The 22,701-nt window shown below is 40.8% G+C and overlaps 2 protein-coding genes across 6 annotated transcripts in view; one reads left to right on the top strand and one right to left on the bottom strand.

The window, feature by feature from the left end:
* Positions 1–22,701, top strand: part of PLCE1 (phospholipase C epsilon 1) — a 288,806-nt gene that overhangs the window by 262,494 nt on the left and 3,611 nt on the right. For all 5 annotated transcript variants that reach the window (XM_075072693.1, XM_032793107.2, XM_032793106.2 and 2 more), the window contains 6 exons: positions 8,137–8,398; positions 9,135–9,253; positions 12,295–12,423; positions 14,698–14,907; positions 16,316–16,477; positions 16,703–16,918. In XM_075072693.1, the coding sequence (XP_074928794.1) occupies positions 8,137–8,398; positions 9,135–9,253; positions 12,295–12,423; positions 14,698–14,907; positions 16,316–16,477; positions 16,703–16,918 (1,098 nt within the window). The remainder of the gene's footprint in view (positions 1–8,136; positions 8,399–9,134; positions 9,254–12,294; positions 12,424–14,697; positions 14,908–16,315; positions 16,478–16,702; positions 16,919–22,701) is intronic.
* The window catches only part of NOC3L (NOC3 like DNA replication regulator), a 51,992-nt gene continuing 41,776 nt past the window's right edge, over positions 12,486–22,701 (bottom strand). The window contains exon 22 of the mRNA XM_032793109.2: positions 12,486–13,210. The gene's annotated coding sequence lies outside the window, so the exon portion shown is untranslated. The remainder of the gene's footprint in view (positions 13,211–22,701) is intronic.

Below are 22,701 nucleotides of genomic sequence, written 5' to 3'. Positions count from 1 at the left end.
CATCTGTAGCTATGTTTTCTGGCCAGAGACAATCCCAAATAATGGGCCTTCTTTGAGGCCCTTCAGAAGGACAGGGAACTGTCCCTAGCTTCTCTCTCCTGGATCCATCCCCATCAACTGAACTCCCTCAGCTCCTTATACAGCCTAGCTCTGCCTCCCAGGGGTCTCTGGTAATCGTGCTTCTTGCAGCTTCCCAGTCCCAGCCAGCTCCATTTTCAACCAGTTCTTACTCAGCCTGCTCTGTTACTCTTTTTGGAACAGCAGTTATGGAATCATAGAAATGTAGGGCTGAAAGGGGCATCGAAGTCAGCAAGTCCAGCCCCTAGTGCTGAGGCAGGACCAAGTAAAACTGGGTCATCCCTGACAGGTATTTGTCCAACCTGTTCTTAAAAACCTCCAATGATGAGGATTCCATAGCCTCCCTTGGAAGCTTATTTCAGAACTTAACTACTCTTATAGTTAGTAAGTTTTTCCCAATATCTAACCTAAATCTCCCTTGCTGCAGATGAAGCCTGTTGTTTCTTGTCCAACCTTCAGTGGACATGGAGAACAACTGATCACAGTCCTCTTCATAACAGCCCTTGACACATTTGATCAGGTCACTGCCTCAGTCTTCTTTCCCCAAGATTAAACATGCCCAGGTTTTTAACTTCCCTCACAGGTCAAGTTTTCTAAACCTTTTATCATTTTTGTTGCTCTTCTCTGGACTATTTCCAATTTTTCCACATCTTTCTTCAAGTATGACACCCAGACCTGGATACAGTACTACAGCTGAGGCCTCGCCAGGGTTCAGGAGAGTGGGATAATCACCTCCCATGTCTCATAGTCCTGTTAACACACCCCAGAATATTAGCCTTTTTCATAATTGCATCACATTAGTGACTGCTATTCAATTTGTGTTCCACTAAAACACCCAGATCCTTCTCAGCAGTGCTACTTCCTAGCCAATTATTCCCCATTTGATGCTGTGCCGTTGATTTTTCCTTCCTAAGTGAGATACTTTGTACTTGTCTTTACTGAATGTCATCTTGTTGAATTCAGACCAGCTCTCCAATTTGTCACTGTCTTTTTGAATTATAATCTTGGCCTCCAAAGTGCTTCCAACCCTGTTTGGTGTCATCTGCAAATTTTATAAGCATCCTCTTCACTCCAAGTCATTAATGAAAATATTGAATAGTACCAGACCCAGGACTGACCCCTGGAGGACCCCGCTAGATACACCCTCTGTTTGACAGTGAACCATTGATAACTACTCTGAATACAGTCTTTCAATCAGCTGCGCACCCATCTTATAATAATTTCATCTAGACCACATTTCCCTAATTTGCTTATGAGACTGTCATGTGGGACTGTGTCAGAAGTCTTACTACAATCAAGATATATCCACTAGGCCAGCATTCCTGTCAAAGAAGGAAATGAGGTTGGTTTGGCATGCTTTCTTCATGACAAATCCATGCTGGCTATTCCATATAACCCTATTATCATCTAGATAATGCTTACAAATTGATTGTTTAATAATTTGTTACAGTATCTTTCCATGTACTGAAGTTAGGCTGACTGCCAAAGTCCCTGGGTCCTCTTTCTTCCCCTTTTCAAAGATAAATACTATGTTTGCCCTTTTCTAGTCCTCTGGGATCTCCCTCATTTTCCATGAGTTTCTCAAAGATAATCACTAATGGTTCCAGGATTGTTGCAGCCAGGGCCTACTTTAGGTCGATTCCCCCTAATTCCCGGGCCCCACGCCTAAGAGGGCCCTGCAGCATCCGGGAGAGGAGTCCCGCAAGATAAGGCCCCGGAAGACAACTGCTGCTGAGGAAGGACCCTCTACTGAATTGCTGCTGCTATCTTCGGCGGCAGCTCAATCGCTGCCGCTCTCTTTGGTAGCATTTCAGCAGCAGCTGGCCCTGGCTGCAGCTAGTTCCTCAAGTACCCTAGGATGAATTTCTTCAGGCCTTGCCACCTTAAATACATCTAACTTATCGAAATATTCTTTAACGTGTTCTCCCCCCTTATTGTTAATGTTGTGTTTAGTATCTGGTCACCACTGTTTTAGTGAAGGCTGAACAAAACAGGCATTTAACCCTTCAGTCTTCTTGATATCATTCATTATTAGCTCTCCTTCCTTCCTAAGTAGAGGACATACACTTTCCTTAATCTTTCTCTTGCTCCTAATGTTTTGAAATAAGCAGTACTTGTTGCCCTTTATATCCCTTGCTAGATGTACCTTATTTTGTGCCTTAGCCTTTCTGATTTTATCTCTGCATGCTTGTGCTATTCTTTTATACTCATCCTTAGCAATTTATACATTTTTCCACTTTTTGTAGAATTCATTTTTGATTTTCAGGTCATTGAAGAGCTCATGAGGGAGCCATATTGTCCTCTTACTATTCTTCCTATCCTTTCCTTCACACAGGGGTAGTTTGCAGTTGTACTTTTAATACTGTCTCCTTGAGAAATTGCCAGCTCTTCTGAACTCCTATAACCCTTAGATCAGTGGTTCTCAACCAGGGGTCCAAGGGCCCCTGGAGGGCTACAAGCAAGTTTCAGGGGGTCCTCCAAGCATGGCCAGTGTTAGACTCACTAGGGCCCAAGGCAGAAAGCCAAAGCCCCACCATGCAGGACTGCAGCCCAGGGCCCTGAACCCCAACACCTGGGGCTGAAGATGAAGCCTGAGGAACTTAGCTTCACAGTGGAGCCCTGGGCACTTTCCCTGATTGCTACCCCTTAACACTGGCCCTGGGTTTTATATGCATAAAAACAGTTGTTGTGGCACAGCTGGACTGTGCAGTTTTTATAGCATGTTGGGGGGTGGGGGGCTTAGAAAGAAAAATTTTTAGTACTGCTCCTTAGATGAGTTCCCAGGGGACCTGGGACCTACCAGTTTTCTGAGTTTTAGTCTGCTTTTTTGAAATCCATTGTCCTTGTTCTGCTGCTTTCACTACTTCCTTTCATTAGAATCACAAAATTTATCATTTCATGATCCCTTTCACCCAAGTTGCCTTCAGCCTTCAGATTCCCAATCAGTTCCTCCCCTATCGGTCAGAATCAAGTCCAAAATGGCTGTCCTCCTGGTTACTGCCTCGATTTTCTGAAACAAAAAGTTGTTCTAATAACAGTCCAAAAACTTATTGGAAATTTTGTGTTTTGACATATTACTTTTCCAACAAATGTCTGGGTAGTTAGCCCCACATTACTATTTGGTCTTGTGTTTTGGATATATCTGTTTGTTCCAGAAATGCCTTGTTCACCTCTGTGACGAGGTTCCCTCTCCACTCGTGGCACCTCCTGCTGGTCGCTCTGGGGATTAGCTCGTCTCATGCTGTGACCTCCTCAATGGTCTCTCTACCCGTCATCTTCTCTGTATGCAGTCTCTCCCACTCTTAGTGCTGCCACTTCTGGTCCGTGGCTTGGCCCTCCGATCAGGTCACTAAGTCCCTCCCTTTCCGGGGAAATCACAGTTTTTCTGGACCAGCTATCTGGCGGGCATCTCTTACACCCTGTACAACTACCCTGTAGCTGGTAAGGGAACCCAGGCCTATCCTCTACACTGGGTTCCAGCTCAGAGACCCTATAACACGCAGCCTGGGCCTGTACTGCCTTTGATCTTGTTGCTGTTTCCCTAGGCTTTTTCCTACCTAACTGGCTCCCCTCACCCTGGATTTGCCAGCTTCTCTACTCCCTCCTCTCAGGGAGTTGGTGCAGCCTGCCTTCCTCCAGCCTCAAATACTCTTGTCCCCCTTTTGAGGGAGTGACTGCCCTTCCCTAGCTTCAGCCCTCCTCTCTAGCCAGCTACCTGTCTTTCTACAGATCCCATCCTGTTCCTGCCCAGATGAGCCCATTCCTCCTCCATTAGCTCCCTGTCTTGCAGCCTAATTAGTAGCTTGGGCCCATCTGGCCTCACCCAGCTCTTGCCAGGCCAATGTGTTTGCACGCCCAGTCACAACCTCCTGTTCCTGATCTGGTGGTCTATAGTGGACCCTACCATGACATCGCCTCTATTTTTCCCCTTTTGTCTTTACTCATAGATTTTCAAGTGGTTTAACTCTCACCTCCTTCTGGACCTCAGAACAAGTGGATATGTTTTTTTTATGTATATTGCAACACCTCCTCCCTTTTTATCCTGACTGCCAGGTGAACGAGCGATATCCCTCTATACCAATACTGAAGTCATGAGACTTATCCCACCAGGTCAATTAAATCAGAATTTAGCTTATATACTAATACTTCTAGTTCTTCCCATTTATTCCCCATACTCCTTGCATTTGTGTATAGAGATGTAAGATGTTGAGCAGATTCCCCTACTGATTTTTCTCATGTTGCTCCTATGACTTTACTATAATTTTCTCTGTCTCCCCCTCTTGCTCCCTCACATCTAGCACTCTGCTGATCTGCCTAGACACCTGGCCCCTGGCTCCGGGGTCCCAACACAGAGGTTGGCACTACTCCTCCACCCAGGCACAGGCAACTGAGCAACAAAATAGCAGATTAAATTCAGTGTTGAGAAATGCAAAATAATATACATTAGAAAACATAATTCCAACTATGCATAGAAAATGATGGGGTCTAAATTGATACCATTCAAGAAACAGATCTTCAGGTTATCATGGATAGTTGTCTGACATCTGCTCAACGTGCCGTGGCAGTCAAAAAAGCTAACAATGTTAGAAACCATTAGGAAAGGGATAGATAATAAGACAAAAAATATCATAGTGACAATATAAAAATCCATGGTTTGCCGACACCTTGAGTACTGCATGCAGTTCTGGTGGCCCCATCTCAAAAAAGATACATTAAAATTAGAGCTGCCAAGTGATTAAAAAAGTTAATTGCGCCATTAATCACAGTGTTAAACAATAATAGAATACCATTTATTTAATTATTTTGGGATGTTTTCTACATTTTCAAATATATTGATTTCAATTACAACACAGAATACAAAGTGTACAGTATTCACTTTATATTTACTTTTTGATTACAAGTATTTGCACTGTAAAAAACAAAATAAATAGTATTTTTCAATTCACCTAATACAAGTACTGTAGTGCAATCTCTTTATCATGAAAGTTGAATTATGTACAAAAAAAAACTGCATTCAAAAATAAAACAATGTAACATTTTAAAGCCTGCAAGTCCACTCAGTCCTACTTCTTGTTCAGCCAGTTGCTCAGACAAACAAGTTTGTTTGCATTTGGAGGAGATAATGCTGCCCACTTCTTGTTCACAGTGTCACCTGAAAGTGAGAACAGGCATTCTCCTGGCACTGTTGTAGCCAGCATTGCAAGATATTTACGTGCCGGATGCTCTAAAGATTCACATGTCCCTTCAGACTTCAACCACCATTCCAGGGGACATGCGTCCATGCTGATGACAGGTTCTGCTTGATAACCATCCAAAGCAGTGCAGATTGACGCATGCTCATTTCCATTAGCTGAATCAGATGCCACCAGCAGAAGGTTGATTTTCTTTTTTGGTGGTTCGGGTTCTGTAGTTTCCACATCAGAGTGTTACTCTTTTAAGACTTCTGAAAGCATGCTCCACGTCTGTCCCTCTCAGATTTTGGAAGACACTTCAGATTCTTAAATCTTGGGTTGAGGGCTGTAGCTATCTTTAGAAATCTCACATTGATACCTTCTTTGTGTTTTGTAAAATCTGCAGTGAAAGTGTTCTTAAAATGAACAACATGTGCTAGGTCATCTCTATAACCGCTATAACATGAAATATATGGCAGAATGCAGGTAGAATAGAGCAGGGGAACATACAGTTCTCCCCCCAAGAAGTTCAGTTGCAAATTTAATTAACTCTTTTTTTTTGTTAACGAGCATCATCAGCATGGAAACGTCCTGGAATGGTGGCCCAGGCATGAAGGGACATATGAATGTTTCACGTATCTGGTACATAAATACCTTGCAATACCAGCTACAACAGTGCCATGCAAATATCTGTTCTCACTTTCTGGTGACATTGCAAATAAGAAGAGGGCAGCATTATCTCCTGTAAATGTAAACAAACTTGTTTGTCATAGGGCTGCGGGGGGGGATCGATCTAAGATATGCAACTTCAGCTACACTATTTGCGTAGCTGAAGTCGAAGTATCTTAGTTCAACTTACCTGGCCGTCTTCACGGTGGTGAGTCAACTGCCGCAGCTCCCCCATTGATGCTGCTTACTCCTCCTGCCAAGATGGAGCATGGGTGTCGATTCGCGGATCGATTTATCATGTCTAGATGAGACGCAATAAATCGATCCCCTATAGATCTATTACTACGCACCAATTCTGCAGGTAGCATAGGTGTACCCTTAGCGATTGGCTGAACAAAAAGTAGAACTGAGTGGACTTGTAGGCTCTGAAGTTTTGTCTGTGAGTGCAGTTCTGTAACAAAAAAAAAAATCTACATTTGTAAATTTTACTTTCATGATAAAGAAATGATAAAGTACTTGTATGAGGTGAATTGAAAAATACTATTTCTTTTGTTTATCATTTTTACAGTGCAAATATTTGTAATAAAAATAATATACACTTTGATTTCAGTTACAACACAGAATACAATATATATGAAAATGTAGAAGAACATTCAAAATATTTAATAAATTTCAATTGTAATTCTATTGTTTAACAGTGCGATTAAAACTGTGATTAATCATGATTAATTTTTGAGTTAATCACATGAGTAACTGTGATTAATAGACAGGCCTAATTAAAATTAGAAAAAGTAGAGAGAGACAACAAAAATTATTAGGGATATGGAACAGCTTCCATATGAGGAGAGATTAAAAAGAATGAGACAGTTCAGTTGAGAAAAGAAATGACTAAGGGAGGATATGATAGAGGCTTATAAAATCATGAATGGTGTGGAGAAGGTGAATAATGGAAGTGCTTTACCCATTTACATAACACAAGAACCAGGGATCCTCCAATGAAATTAATAGGCAGCACACTGAGAACAAACTAAGGGAAGTACTTCTTCACACTAAACACAGTCAATCTGTGGAACTCATTGCCAGGGGATGTTGAGAAGGCCAAAAGTATAACTGGACTCAAAAAAGAGTTAGATAAGTTCATGGTGGACAAATCCATCAATGGGTGTTAGCCAGAATAGTCAGGGATGCAACCCCACGCTCTGAGTGTGTGTCCCTAAGCATCTGACTGCCAGAAGCTGGACCTGTTCATTCCCTCTGAAATATCTGGTACCAGCCACAGTCAGAAGATAGGATACTGGGTAAGATGGACTGTTGGTCTGACCCACTATTGCCATTCATATGTTTTTATGTTCCAATAACTCCCCCATTTTCGTGTTCTGTCACAGGCCTTTATAGCCCCATGTGTAGCCTACCTCCTTTTAATTGGTTCAGTTCAGCCTACCTGCTCTGACACTGGGGAACTGTGCCTGGTTTACTCACAGGGCCCAGCTACTCTGTGACACCACCGTAGTGTCAGTTAGGAGGCCCTGATCCTGAAAACATTACACTGGGGGCACTCACTTGAATAATGTTACACATATGCGTAAGTATTTTCAGGGCTTAATTTCTCCCTTACTGAAAAGACGTTTATAAATATCAGTAAGGGTGTGGTGAAAAACCCTTAAATCTTTTTTTAATATAATATAATATAATATAATGAGGACATATTGTTTAAAGGATGTTCTGTCAGAAATTTGAATGTTTTTAAATTAGTCCCTTTGTGGAGATATTTGAGAAAATTTATATGAGATTAACAAGAATCAAATGTATCCTAATTCTGAGCATTTAGGGTCAAATTTTCTCATTTATCAGAGTAGCTCCATTGAAGGCAGTGGAGTTACTCTGATAACTGAGAGAAAAAATTGACGCTTATTATCTGGATTCCAAGTACAAGTACATATTTATTTGATTAACCTTCAAATACTTTGAATTGTTACATTCATGATATATGTTCTATTTTTCAAATAAAAGATACACTAGCAATTGTATTTGTTTTAAGCTGCTCTGTTTCTGAAATTACTATCTTGGCAATTTAGAATACTGAATCAGAGTTGTAATTAGATCAGCATGTTAACAAATTGTTCTTTGGAGTATGATAAATTTTATTTAACTTGAAAATGCAACATAAAAAAAAACCCCAGCCCACTAATTGGTTACTTTGTGTTCTCCTCTGCTTCAGATTGTGTCTGGACAAAATGTTTGTCCTAGCAACAGCACAGGAAGTCCATGCATTGAAGTTGATGTACTTGGGATGTCTTTGGATAGCTGCCATTTCCGCACAAAACCCATTCATCGCAATACTCTCAACCCCATGTGGAATGAACAGTTTCTCTACCGGGTTCACTTTGAGGATCTGGTCTTTCTTAGATTTGCGGTTGTTGAAAACAACAGCTCAGCTATAACTGCTCAAAGAATCATTCCACTAAAAGCTCTAAAAAGAGGTAAAATACAATTTTCACTAACTTTGTACATAGTGCCTAGATCCTGAATTATGACTGAGAGTGCTCAGCATCACTTAGTGGGATGTATTTAGTTCTGGGGCCATCTGTCTCAGATGTCAATTAGAGCATTTTCAGTGCCCGAGTTATACTGTGCTGGCTACCCTTTGCCCCCAGAGACCATTCCAAGAACTTGTGATTACTAGGGCAGAAAGATGTACCATGGCTATGCTCGCTGCACCAATGGCTGGAAAAGGTGGGAGACAAAATGTAGGGGTGCTACAGTAACTGTTACCAAGGATTTCCTCTACACCAGGAAATCCTCAAGACGGGTGGTCAAGTTGGTCTCGGGCTATCTTATGCCATTGTGGTAAAACAGAGTAGTCTTAACATACTGAATTACGTTCATTGTCCAGGATAAAAATAAATATTTTTTATGCTGTTTAATACTTCTAATTTATGTTTTTGCTTTCATGAATGAATGTATTTTGTCACAAAAGATGGAATTACTTCAGTGGGAGTTAAGGGTATTCAGTCTCCTAAGGTACTCAACACTTCATAGGATCATGCCCTTCCTGTTGCGCAAAAAGGAATTTAAATTCAAATCATTACAGTGCTTTAATAGTTTAGGCATAGCAAAATCTTAAATGCTCAAGTTTTCAACTTTATAAATCATGTATTCCACTTCAACATAATATGCTTGACAATTTTTCTCTGCCCCAATGACATATTGTTTTAGGGTATAGACATCTCCAGCTACGAAACCAACACAATGAAGCCTTAGAAATCTCAAGCTTATTCATAAACAGTCGGAGGATGGAAGAAAATCCCTCTGGGAATGTTGTGCCTACTTCTTTGGTAATTTGCTTTATGTGAATATCAAATATATTTGTCCATGTGTTCCAAATGACTAATAAACTGTTACAGTACTTCGGCGAGACAAGCTGGGTGAAATAATATCTTTTATTGGACCACCTTCCATTGATGGAAGAGACAGAGACAAGTTGTGTAGCTCGAAAGCTTGTCTCCATCAATGGAAGGTGGTCCAATAAAAGATATTATCTCACCCACCTTATTTTTCTCAGATCCTGGGACGAGCTGGCTACAACACTGCATATTACAATACATAAGACACTTAGGACCACTTTTTTAAAACACTCAGAGCTTGTCTACACAGATATTTAGTTCTCGGCAAGCTGGAGTGTGAATCTACCCCGCACTAGCCTGCCATGGACTCACTGTCCCTGTGGGTCTTGTGGACATGCTTTAACGGTTAGTTAATGAGCTTTGATCCAGATCATATTAATAAACTGGTCATGCGTGCCAGCAGGGTAGAGTCACACTCCAGACTGCCATGAACTAAATGTTCATGTAGACAAGCCTTGAGTGTTGCAATATTTAACTTCTAGTCACCCCACCACCCAGTGAAATCCTCAGAACCAAGTTAAGTGCCATATATAATCCATAGGGAGAGTTAGCTGCCTACAATGGGATTCACAGAAGCTGGCATCAGGAAATGCTGAGGAGAGGGTGTGGCTTGAGCCCGACCCCTCATAAGTAGTTAGGTGCTGAACTCCAGGCTGGCGGGAGGTGCCTGTCTGCCCTCAGGATTCACAGCCACAAACCCTCTCCTGGACTTAGGTGCTTCAGCCAGGTCAGCCCTTTCTCACAAAAAACAAAAGAGGGGAGACTTTCCAGCCCACGACAGGTAATAGGTGAGTGGTCAGGCCACTCACCTGTGACGTGAGGGGCCTCTTTTCAAAACCCTGCTCTGTCTGACTTGGAGCAGGGACTTGAACTTGTCTCCCATATCCCAGGTAACTACTAGGCTATGGAGTCAATTTCTAATTCTCTATCCCAGTGAATATTTAATTGTTTATACAAAATGGAGTAGCTTCAACAGGAGAGATGGAGAGTGACACTCCTCTCCCCGGTGGTTTGGGCCCTCACTTGGGATGTCAGAGACCTGGGCTCAGCTCCCTGCTCTAAATCAAACAGCGTGGGGATTTGAAAACACATCTTCCACAGCCATGGTATTCTGGAGGAGACACACATGCCAGCCAGCCCCAAAAACTCCTGAACTGGTTATCCCCAACTTTGTGTGCAGCCCAATCTGGTAGGCATACTCCAAGACAACCTGCTGGATCAGAGCCCACTGGGGAGACAGTAAATAGTAAATTTGCAAAAAAGCATTTTTGGGCTACTGAAACTATTCACAAATTCAGGTAGAATTCAGCAAATAATTTTGGTCCAAAAATTGATTGTCTTTGAACCAATCAAAATGATTTGGTTTTATCCTTTTGAAACACTGTTTTATATAGAAATCTAGCTATAATTAGCAAAACAATTAAATATCAATAACTCATTGAGCTCTAGTCAGGATTTAGACAGTTTTGTGCCTGTTCTAGGAAACTTCACCAGCAGAAACTCAGGCACCTACAGGGTTAAGTGGCAGCTAAACAGGGTGTTTGGAGATCTCCTGGCCTAAACATTGGACTTTGCCACCTAAAGTGGCAGTTAGCTGTGCCAAGGTGATCCTGAAAAACACAGTAGGTGTCTATCTGCATCTTTAGGTGCCTAAATACCTTTGAAAATCTGGCCTTCCGGGCAGAGCTATAGATTTCTCCTTATGTTATATCTTTAAATATCAATAATTTTTAAGGCTATATACCGTTAAATGCCAAAAAGTTTATCAGCTGTATCAGTGATACTCAGACTTCAGTGGTTCAGGAGCCCAATTAGCGAGCAACATTACCCAAAAGAGCCACAGTAGTGTGAATTCATGGTTTCATTTACTGTAGTAGTATTCATAGTTTAGTTAAACAGGGGAAATATTTAGTTTTATTATATATATATATATATAATGCTCAGAGAAAATAAGTTAATAACTTTATTTAATTGGTTAATAACATAGTAAAAGCATCCTGCTTGGTTACTAACTTAGATTGGTTAATAATTAAATCACACGGTGTTTTAATATTATGTGCTGAAAAGAGCTGCAGGAGACACATTAAAGAGCCACTTACTTGTGGCTCAGGGGCCTCAGTCTGAGTATCACTGAGCTAGAGCCCTGGGTCTGGTTGAGTCATGCTCAGTGTTGGGCACAGGGGTGGGAGCAAAGTTGTCTGTCCAGTGTCTGTTTCCTTATATATGTATCATTAGCAGTTCAGTTGAGACCAAAAGTGATGCAAGTCAGAGACAATTGCTTCTGTCTCTGACACAATGAGATGGCTCTTTGCAGAACTAGTCCCGGAATATTAGCGAGACAAGGTGCATGAAAAAATGGGAAGGTGATAGAACTCTAATAGGAAAAGGGGCTTCACCAGGGGTATAATCTGTATAAAGCAGCTCAGTGTGCTGGACTTTTTATTTTTTTATTTATTTGAAAATGCATTATTAATCCCATTGCTGATGCCTAATGTATACAATATGTCAACCAAAACATATCTTCTGGCTATCTCATGTGCACAGGCCCCGGCAGAATAAAGGCTAATTAATAACCCCCCAAGAGGAAGTATGTTATATATACATACTCATGGATTTTAGGGCTAGAAGGGGCCACTGTAATCAACTTGTCTGACCTTATTCATAAACCACAAAACTTCTCCCAGTAATTACTGCATTGAGCCTAATAACTTGTGGTTAACAGACATCCAGTAATGGAGAATCTAGCAGATCCTTGGGTAAGGTGCTCCAATAGTTAATTACTCTGACTGTTAAACATTTGTGCCTGATTTCCAGTTTGACTTTTTCTAACTTCCAGCCATCAGATCTTGTTATGCCTCTGTCTGCTAGATTGAAGAGCGTGTAGGTATTTATAGATTGTCTATGCATTTTCTGTGAGACCTATAAATAATATGCCTGTATATCTAAAAAAATATTAACTGTCGTTTGAACAGTTGTTTAGCACAGAAGAGAAGAGAACTTCAACGTTGTACAAGGTCACAATACATGGAATTCCAGGCCCTGAACCCTTTACTGTTTTTACTATAAGTGAAAGGACTACAGCAGCACAGCTTCTTCATCAAGTAAGTATGTCCACTTGCCCTATATAGAAGGTCACAAGAATCCATAGTAATCAGCTATGTGCTGGGCAATATCTGACCTTCCTACTTTTATTTGGAATCATTACATTTAATAAAATGGAGGCATTAACAAATATATTTTTTACCACTTTAAAGGGTAAGAGATTATTTTGTAAATCTTTTTGCTAAGGAATTAATTGAACAGCTGATATTAGTGAAGCTTTCCAAATCTTGATCTTTAGGTAATTATTCTTAATATATGAAATGCAATTCAGTAACAAAAATATATATAAAATTTAGTTTTCTTTTTGCAGTCCTGCAGTTTGAATTAATCAATATGACAAAAAATAATTAGCTAAAATTACAGGTGTCTACATTTTATTACAAGAAGGAGCTGTATATGGTTAATTATTTAATGATAAATCAAAGTCCACGTGATATAAGGTTCTCATAACAAATCATTACTTCAGTATTTTATCATGTCCTACGTTTCTTTTTGGGTTTGTGTATATTCAGTGTCACAGCTCCTCTAGTGGTTTTAATGACCATTGCGAAGTTCATTATAAGAATTCCTCATTGCCATACTACCTTGGGCTGTGAGTTAAACAAAGGGAGAGCTGGACTTGGTCAGTACTTAGAAGGAAAACAGGGTTCTCTGGTGACTGGTGATTCTGTAGTTGGTGCTCTTCTTGAATCAGTGCTGAACCAAACCTGCAGCCTGGTGTAGGGTGTAGTTTGCTGTTGGAGATGCTGTCTTTCAGATGAAACACAATGCTCAGGTCAGGATCACCTGTAGTTATTAAATAACATGATGCTTTACCTACTATTAGAGGTGTTCTTGCTAGTTTACTATTTGGTACTTACTTAAATTTACAGTTTAATTTGGCTTTATAGAAGACATATATGTAATTTGGGGTCTTTAAAAATTAATATTTTATTAATAAAAACATTTAAAATAATCAGAATTTTAGGAGTTTAATATAAGCTTTTTCAAATCACCTTGACCTGATCTTAGCATACAGTTTGTGAACTATTTAAAAGACCAGTGCCCTTGTTACTCTGGGTTGTTGTTGCATAAAGTTGCCTAAAGCTGGTCACTGTAGCGGAATCTTATTTTACAATATGAAAATAAAGCCCACATCAAGGGTGATGACATTGCAGTGTTAGGACATGGCAGAATGACTCAAATCCCAGTCTAAGGGAAGAAAGTGCAGTGTCCTAAAACTGCCACAATACCTGTGCAATTACGTACCAACTGAATGCTGTCGTCAACATAAGACCAATTTTTCTGCAACTCTGATGATAATTAGGAATCAGCTAAAATGAGGAATAATACAAAGCTTTGTGCAAAATTCAGACTGAGCCATGGTCATGGTTTGAAAAGTTTTGGTTACATGTAAAACTTTTCCACCATACTTCTAGGATCCAGCTAGGAGCAAAAAGGCCAAATACCACAAGACAGATGGTTCTTGAGGTATTTCTGATCTAGCCAGAAACGATTTAATGAGAATGTCCAATCTACCCTTCACATCCCTTCCTCACAGCATTTTCTGTCAGGGGGTACTGTAGGCTAACAACTGTGATTGGGCCAGTTTGAGATAATCCTGTATACTGTGGATCACTTCTGAGCAACAGCTGAACATGAAGTTAAAGCTGGATAATGACAAAAGTTTTTCTCTGGTGCTGAAGATCTGTTTGGACACCATATTACCTATCACTATTTTAACGTCTGTGTAAAGAAAGATGGGAGAGCTTTTGAACAGTGAGTTAGGCTAGTTGCCCTTGCATGTACACTTTTCTGTTTAATTCTTTGAATATTCTAGAAATACAGAGTAAATGTTAAAGGGCTTAGTTCATGAGTAGAAAAACCTAAAACTGATTAACTCAACAGAGGTTGTATCCGAAGAAAGCTTATGCGGAAATAAATTTGTTAGTCTCTAAGGTGCCACAAGTACTCCCGTGCTTCTTTCAACAGGGGTTGTTATTTCAGCAGTGGGAAAATACTGTACTGTTCTGGGTTTATGAATAAATTGATCAGCCAAACTGGACAGACAAATTCAAATAGTATTGCCTTTTCTGGAATTGTTGAACTGTTTGGGTAATCTGAAGAGAACGGTATATTAGTTAGGAGTAGCAGATCAGAAATACTTGTCTACACCACCAGAATGAAATAATTGATCATAGCTTTTTGTAAACACATTCATTCATAGCTACTAAACACGCACCATTTCTGTCTAGCATTCTAATGGTTGTTTATGTGTTGTGGTTCTGTCTCAGATTTTGGCTACCACAAAAAGCACTGAATCACATGCTCCAGATTATTTTCTGATGGAGGAAAAATGTTTTATATCTAAAGAAAAATCTGAGTGCAGGAAACCACCATTCCAGAGGGTGATTGGCCCTGAGGAAGGGCTAGTACAGCTTTTGAACAGCTGGTTCCCAGAAGAAGGATATGTTGGAAGGATTATCTTTAAAACCCAAGAGGAAGTAAGTCTGTTCTGGAAAAACTGTCATTTACATACATAGCTAAAAATAATGATCACAAGAAGGACAATAAGAGCATTACATTTGGTTTGCTAACTGGAAATTAATCTTATTGACACATAGAAGACCGCTGAGCATTGTCAAATTTTATGCGCCTATCATTTAGTATACCTGTGCAAAGACAGACACACTTTCACACAGCCCTGTTGATCTCTGAAATGCATCATGGTTATTATTTAGTATTTGTATAAATCAGAATCAGGCCATTATTGTACTGAGCACTGTACAAAAACACAGTCCCAGTTCCCAAGCAGTTTAGATTTTTAATAGTGATTAGATATGAAAGGATGTCAAATATAAGGAATGAAAGGAGTAAGGTAGATGAGGGTCATAGCTGTCGGAACACTAGATTGTAATTATTAGCAAGAGTATACTATGGAGACAGCAAGGCTTTTTCTTATTTAACTACCTTTGGATAAAGAACCTCAGCAACTGATAGGATGGGGAAGGTGTTGTCAGTAACAAAATGGGGGAAGAGGCAGGGTTCTAGAAGGAAGAGAAGTCAGTTTTAGCTGCTGTCAGTCAGGACATCCATGAGATATCCTCAAATACAGGGATTCAGGTGTAGGGAGAAGAGTCAGAAGTAGAAAGGCACCTAATGAAATGACCTGGTTTTCAGGAGTGCTGAGACCTGAAACTCTGTTCAGCACTCAGTGGCAATTATTTAGTTTGAGTGAGAGAGTGAGTGAGTGTATGTGTGTGTGTGTACATATCCATTTGTGTATTTAGATAAACACACACATACACAAAATTTATGAGAGTTTATTTAACTCTTGGGACGTTTGAGAATGAAAGTTCTGTCAGTGCAAATTTTATCTGATAAATTTGCAGAGAAATATTTTTTTATCCTTTTACTATTTCTACAGTTCTTCTGTTGCAGCTTGTTTTCATAAAATCTTTAGTGCCCGTCTTTTTTCCTAGCCTCCAATCCAGTCTTATTTTGGTACATTTACTTCATCCTCCACAAAGCAAAAGGTTATCAGGTGTGCATTTGCTTGGGGGAAACAAGTGTATGCTTACTCAGTTGAAAGTATTATTTTGAGTTTTATGGGAGGAGCTAGGTACACTGAATTAATGCATGAACCCTTCACTTTGGAAAACATAGGTCAAAATCCATCTTAAATTATAACTGAAAACTAGTGTGAAGGTTTAGTTTTAGTCTCTGTGGGACACTAGTCACCACCAAACACCTTTACAATTTGGCACAAATCCAGAGGTGGCAGTCTGTTCTAGACAGTGGAAGTATATTAACATTCCCATTAGTGACATAAGACCCTTTTAAAAATCCAACCTTTAGGTCACTTTTCTCAACTAAATACATTTTTTGCTTTCTCTTTACATTTTTCTACAGAATTTGAATGGGAGAAACATTTTTCAAGAAGAGAAAGAAGATGCAAACATTAGTTCTGAAGACGATAGTTTCTTTGTTCAAGTGCATGATGTTTCCCCAGAGCAGCCTCGCACTGTCATCAAAGCTCCCCGCTTTAGCACAGCACAGGATGTCATACAACAGGTAGAAAGCCTTTCTTTCAGTTTTTTCCTGTTTCCACTCAGTAAGTTCCCTATTCATTTGCTAGAGGTGGGTTCATACAAGAAATGTTAACTGAGTTTTGTTCTCAGTTAATGGAACAGATCCTGAGCAAAGAAGCTCTTCGCTTCTGCCAATTTGGACTAAGCATCTACTCAGTAAACACAGTGGGGTATTATGTCTTTAATTTGTCTTTTTTTTTTTAAACAGACTCTTTGCAAAGCCAAGTATTCCTACAGCATTCTGAGTAATCCCAACCCCAATGACTATGTCCTCTTGGAAGAGGTGACGAAAGAGCTAGCGAACAAAAAGTCAACATCTAAGCCATCACAGAGAATTCTCTCTGATCAAGAGTGTGTGTTTCAGGCTCAGAGCAAGTGGAAGGGAGCAGGGAAGTTTATCCTTAAACTTAAAGAACAGGTTCACGTAAGTGATTGAAAACCCTTTTGTTGTTTTTAAAAATGGGGTTTGATCAAATATTTGGAATGGCAAATTAAAACATATTCCTTGACAAGAACATACATAAGACTGGCCATACAGGGTGAGACCAAAGGTCCATCTAGCCCAGTATCCTGTCTTCTGACAGTGGCCAGTGCCAGGTGCCCCAGAGGGAATGAACAGAACAGGTAATCATCAAGTGATCTGTCACTCATTCCCAGCTTCTGGCAAACAGAGGCTAGGGACTCCATCCCCGCCCATCCTGGCTAATAGCCATCGATGGACCTATCCTTCATGAACTTATCTAGCATCAGAGGGGTAGCTTGTTGTTATCTGGATCTGTAAAGCAGCAGCGAATCTGTGGCACCTCCAGCTTTCCATCCGGCACATCCACGATCCATTGCTACAAGCCAAGCCTGAGTACAGCGCATCTCTCTACCCTCAGACAATGAAGAACACACCTACAAAATCTCCACCAGAGCATTCTCAAAACTACAAATAACCCGCACAAAGGAAATAAGGAACAAGATCAACAGAGCCGACTGTACCGCAGAAGCCTCCACGCAAGACAAACCAGAAAGAAACAACAGGTACTCTACTAGGCCATCACATAACGCCCCAGCTATAATACCTCCACTGCATCATCAGGATTCTACATTACTCCATTTCCTGGACAATGAATCCCACTTTCACAGGGCCTTGTGGTAGCAGGCCTAGTCTCGCTTCCACTAACGCTAGCCAACCTGAAACATTCTCCCCCAGCAACTGCACGTACCGCGGCATATGTAATCTAGCTCAGAACCAATCCAGCACAGACCCTCGCCGATGCCTCACCTGCCACATATCTAATACCACGACAAGCACCACCCAGGACCTAACAATCAGCCACACACTATCGACGGTTCATTCACCTGACGTCCACCAATGTAGATTCCATCATATCCGCAATGCCCTCTGCTTGTACATTGCCAACTGGACAGTCTCTACGGAAAAGGAAAATGGACAAAACAGATATTGGAATGCAATATAAAAACCTGTAGGAAAAGCACTTAACTCCTGGCCACACTATAGCAGACCTTAAGGTGGCCATCTGCAGCAAAAAAACCCTCAGAACTAGACTTCAAAGAGAAACTTGCTGCAGCTCTTCACGCAAATTTGAAACACATCAGCTCAGAATTGAAAAGAAAGACTGTGAATGCTTAGCCAAACTACAGAACCAGTTTCTCTCCTTCGTTTTCCACACCTCTACTGCATAGAAAGGGCTCATCCTCCCTGATTGACTAACCTCGTTACCTCTAGTTGCCTTGCTAGCATATATATACCTGCCCCTGGAAATTTCCACTCATGATCTACGAAGTGGGTATTCACCCCATGAAAGCTCATGCTCCAACGTCTGTTAGTCTTAAGATGCCCAGGATTCTCTGATACTATCTAGTTCTTTTTGAACCCTGTTAAGTCTTGGGCTTCACTAACATGCTCTGGCAGGTGAGTTCCCAGCCTCTGACTGTGTGGTGGTTAAAATACTTCCTTTTGTTTTTTAAAACCTGCTTCTATTAATTCAATTTGTGGCCTCTATCTTCTTTATGAGTAGTAATAAAGGAGTAAATAACAACTTCATTTACTTTCTCCCACGAGTCATGATTAAGAGATCATCATACCCCTCCTTAGTTGTCCTCTTTCCAAAATGAAAGTCCCGGTCTTTAATGTCTCCATATAAGCAGGTGTTCCATCCCCTAATCATTTTTTGGCCCTTTTCTGAACCTTTTCACGTCCAGTATCTCTTTTTGATATGGGGTGGCCACATCTTGCATACAATAGTAAAATTGGGATACCATGGATTTATATAACAGAGGGCAATATGATATTCTTGTTTATTATCCGATCCCTTTCTTAATGATTCCCCACATTCTGTTTGCTTTTTTGACTGCCACTGCACATTGAGTGGATGTTTACAGAGAACTGTCCACATTGACTCCAAGATCACTTTCTTGAGTGGTAACAGCTAATTTAGACCCCATCATTTTATATATATACTTGGGATTATGTTTTCCAATGTGCATTTCTTTGCATTTATCAACCTTGAATTTCATCTGCCAGTTGTTGCAAAGTCGCCTAGTTTTGTGAGAACTTTTTGTAGCTCTTTGCAGTCTGCCTGGGACTTTAGTTTTGTATCATCTACAAATTTTACTCCCTTTTCCAGATCATTTATGAATATGTTGAATAGGACTGGTCCCAGTACAGACCCCTGGAGGACACAACTATTTATATCTCTCTCTATTCTGAAAACCATTTATTCCTATCCTTTGTTTCCTATCTATCTTTTAATCAGGTACCAATCCATGAGAGCACCTTCCGTCTTATCCCATGACTGCTTATTTTGCTTAAGAACCTTTGGTGAGAGACCTTGTCAAAGGCTTTCTGAAAATCTAAATACACTATATTCACTGGATCCCCCTTGTTCACATGCTTGTTGACCCCCTCAAAGAATTCTAGTAGATTGGTGAGGCATGATTTCCCTTTACAAAAATCATGTTGACTATTCCCCAACAAATTATGTTCATCTCTGTGTCTGACAATTTTGTTCTTTACTATAGTTTCAATCAGTTTGCCTGGTACTGGTCAGGCTTACTGGCCTGTAATTGCTGGGGGTCACCTCTGGAGCTCCTTTTAAAAATTGGCATCACATTAGCTATCTTCCAGTCATTTGGTACAGAAGCTGATTTAAACAATAGGTTACAGATGACAGTTAGGAGTCCTGCAATTTCACATTTGAATTTCTTCAGAATGCCATCTGGTCCCAGTGACTTACTATTATTTATCAATTTGTTCTAAAACCTCCTCTAATGACACCTCAAGGTGGGACAACTCGTCAGATTTGTCACCTAGAAAGAATGGCCAGGTTTGGGAATCTCCCTCACATCCTCAACCATGAAGACCAATGCAAAGAATTCATTTCAATTGTCCGCAATGCCCTTATCCTCCTTGACTGCTCTTTTAGCATCTAGATCATACACTGGCCCCAATGGTTGTTTAGCAGGCTTCCAGCTTCTAATGTACTTTAAAAAAAAATTAGTACTTTTTGAGTCTTTAGCTAGCTGTTCTTCAAATTCTCTTTTGGCCTTCCTAATTATATTTTTACACTTCATTTGCAAGAGTTTATGCTCCTTTCTATTTTCTTCATTAGGATTTAACTTCTACTTTTTAAAGGATGCCTTTTTGCCTCTCACTGCTTCTTTTACTTTGTTTTTTAGCCATCGTGGCTCTTTTTTTTTTTGATTCTCTCTGTTTTTTAATTTGGGGTATACATTTAAATCGAGCCTCTGTTATGCATCTTTAACGTTTCCATGCAGCTTGTAAAGATTTTACTTTTAGTGCAGTATCTTTTAATTTAACTAACCTCCTTTTTTGTGTAGCTCCCCTTTCTGAAATTAAATGCTACAGTATTGGGCTTCTGTGGTGTTTTCCCCACCACAGGGATGTTAAATTTAATTATATTATGGTCACTATTATCAAGTGGTCCAGCTATATTCACCTCTTTGACCTGATCCTGTGCTCCACTTAGGACTAAATCAAGAATAACACTCTCTGGCCCCTTGTCAGAGAGGCATTTTTAAAATGAAAGTGCTAAGTTGATTTCACTTCATTTTTGTACCAAGTATGGTCAAAAAAGAAAAAAAAACCCACAAACTCCAAAATGCCAGATCTCTGACAAGTAGAGACAAGGTGAGTGAGAATGGATGCACTGCAAGAGTCAGAGGAACTTTTTAGCATAAAGCTTTCTTGCAACACAACAGTAAATTCCTTCTGTGCCATGATTTCATAGCCAAGTGAAACTACACTCTTTTGTGCAAATACTACTGCTGGTGAGCTAACCTCAGATCTGATCCCGCTAGAGGCTCAGGGCTATAGCCACAAAGGCTTAGGCTCAGCGATGAAGTGTCTTGTCTTTAGGTGCCCTGCTGTCCAGTGGAATCCTCAGCCCAGAGTTAGGATGTCCTGACTCCCTATACAATGCACAGGAAGAGAGATATGCACCAAAAGGATGGAATTCAGAAAGCCAGAAAACAGAGCAGGAAGCCGACAAACTAGCCAGTAGGAAATGGCAAGAGGGTCATGGCCTAATCCCTGCCCCTCAAAGAGACTTAGGTACCTAACTCTGGGCTGGAGGTGGCCTCGAATTCTCAATGCACAGGCCATGAACCTTGTCCTGGAGTGAGATACCTAAACCAGGTCAACCCTTTCTCTCACAAGTTGGAGACCACACCCCTATAGCCTACAGCCCAGCAGTTAGAACCAGTTCAAATTCCAACTCTGCCTATGAACCCAGGTCTCCCCCTCTGAGGTGAGTGCCCTAACTACTGGGCTGTAGGGTATTTTGGATGAGAGTTTAACCTGTTCCACTTTGCTCCAGTGAATATTTTATATATGGACTGGAACCTGGGTCTCCTAGGAGACAGCCCAAATGACTGGGCTAGTGAGTCAAATTTCACTCTCTCAGGCCCAATGAATATTTTATACAAAGCAGAACAGGTTCATCAAGAGACCAACCCCAGAATACCCCAGAGGTTAGGGCACTCATCTTGGAGGTAGACCTTGGTTCAACTGCCTATTCCACATCCTGGTGAGTGCTCTAACCACTGGACTATTGGCTACTAAGGGAGAAGGAAGTGCCCTGATCTGGTAGGCATGCTCTCTGGTGGCCTTGGAGCACACCTGCTGTAATGGGTGAGATTGATTGAGGGAGAGGGATGGTTACTGTTAGAATCCTGCCAGGCTGTGGTGGCTATGCACATGTCCATGGATGAGGTGGCAGCTGAGCTGGGGTTTTGAGGATCTAAATTGTTGAGATACCCCCGAGTGCTCCCACCATTCATATCATTGTTTTATTGACCATGCTGGGAAGTGAAAATGCATAAAATTTACAGGAGTTGACACAAGGTCAGTCACTAAAAGACAGCACCAGAGAGCAAAATGTTATTTTCCCACTAATTTACTTCATCAAATGGACACGTGTTGTGCAATCCACAGTAGTGAGGGTTGCCACTATTTGTCCTGCAACTCTGGGTGCCTTACAATACCTTGCTACTGTAGCTCCCAGCCTGGGACACCAGCCTACAAGCATGCAGGTCACACCCTGAAGTTTGTGTGTGCTAGACAGCCCTGGTACAGCAGCTCTGATCCCACGAGTCTGTCTACAGCCCGATGCAGGTTTCCACCTGCCTCGGTTACAGCCAGCAAGGTGACGCCTGAATTTCTCCAAAACCATGTGCTCTGCAATGTTCCTGGACTGTTCAGGGAAGGAATATGGTTCCTTTGTTCAAGGCACACAAGCATACCACATTATTAACTTGCGTAAATACACCCCTCTAAACACCGCACTAAGTTGGTTTACAGTAAAAAATAAAGCCACCTCTGTTCTGTTAATAAATTTAAGTGATGCCAAGTAAAACGAATAAAGTTAAGAGTTGCAAGCAAATAAAAGTGAAAACACCCATCTAAAACTTAATCTAGCAAGGTACAGGCTTTGTTCACCCATGACTGACTTTTCCTCAATCGGGACCTTCTAGAGAAGCACAAGGGGGTTGGATTTCCTTATCTTCCTGGATTGAAAGATCTTTGCCTAAGCAGGTTTCTTACCTATATTCTGTTTCCTTGTGTCTGTCTAGTGGAGGATGCCAAAAATGGCTTCTTTCTTTGCTTATATCTTCCAAAGCTCAGTAACTTAGTTTCAAGAGGCAGGCTGACCTCTTGCTAGTCTTCCCTTCCCTTCT

Source organism: Chelonoidis abingdonii, chromosome 15 (genome assembly GCF_003597395.2).
Source record: "Chelonoidis abingdonii isolate Lonesome George chromosome 15, CheloAbing_2.0, whole genome shotgun sequence".
Taxonomy (NCBI): domain Eukaryota; kingdom Metazoa; phylum Chordata; order Testudines; family Testudinidae; genus Chelonoidis; species Chelonoidis abingdonii.
Note: the sequence above shows the minus strand (reverse complement) of the source record. Positions and strands in the feature narration are given on the sequence as shown.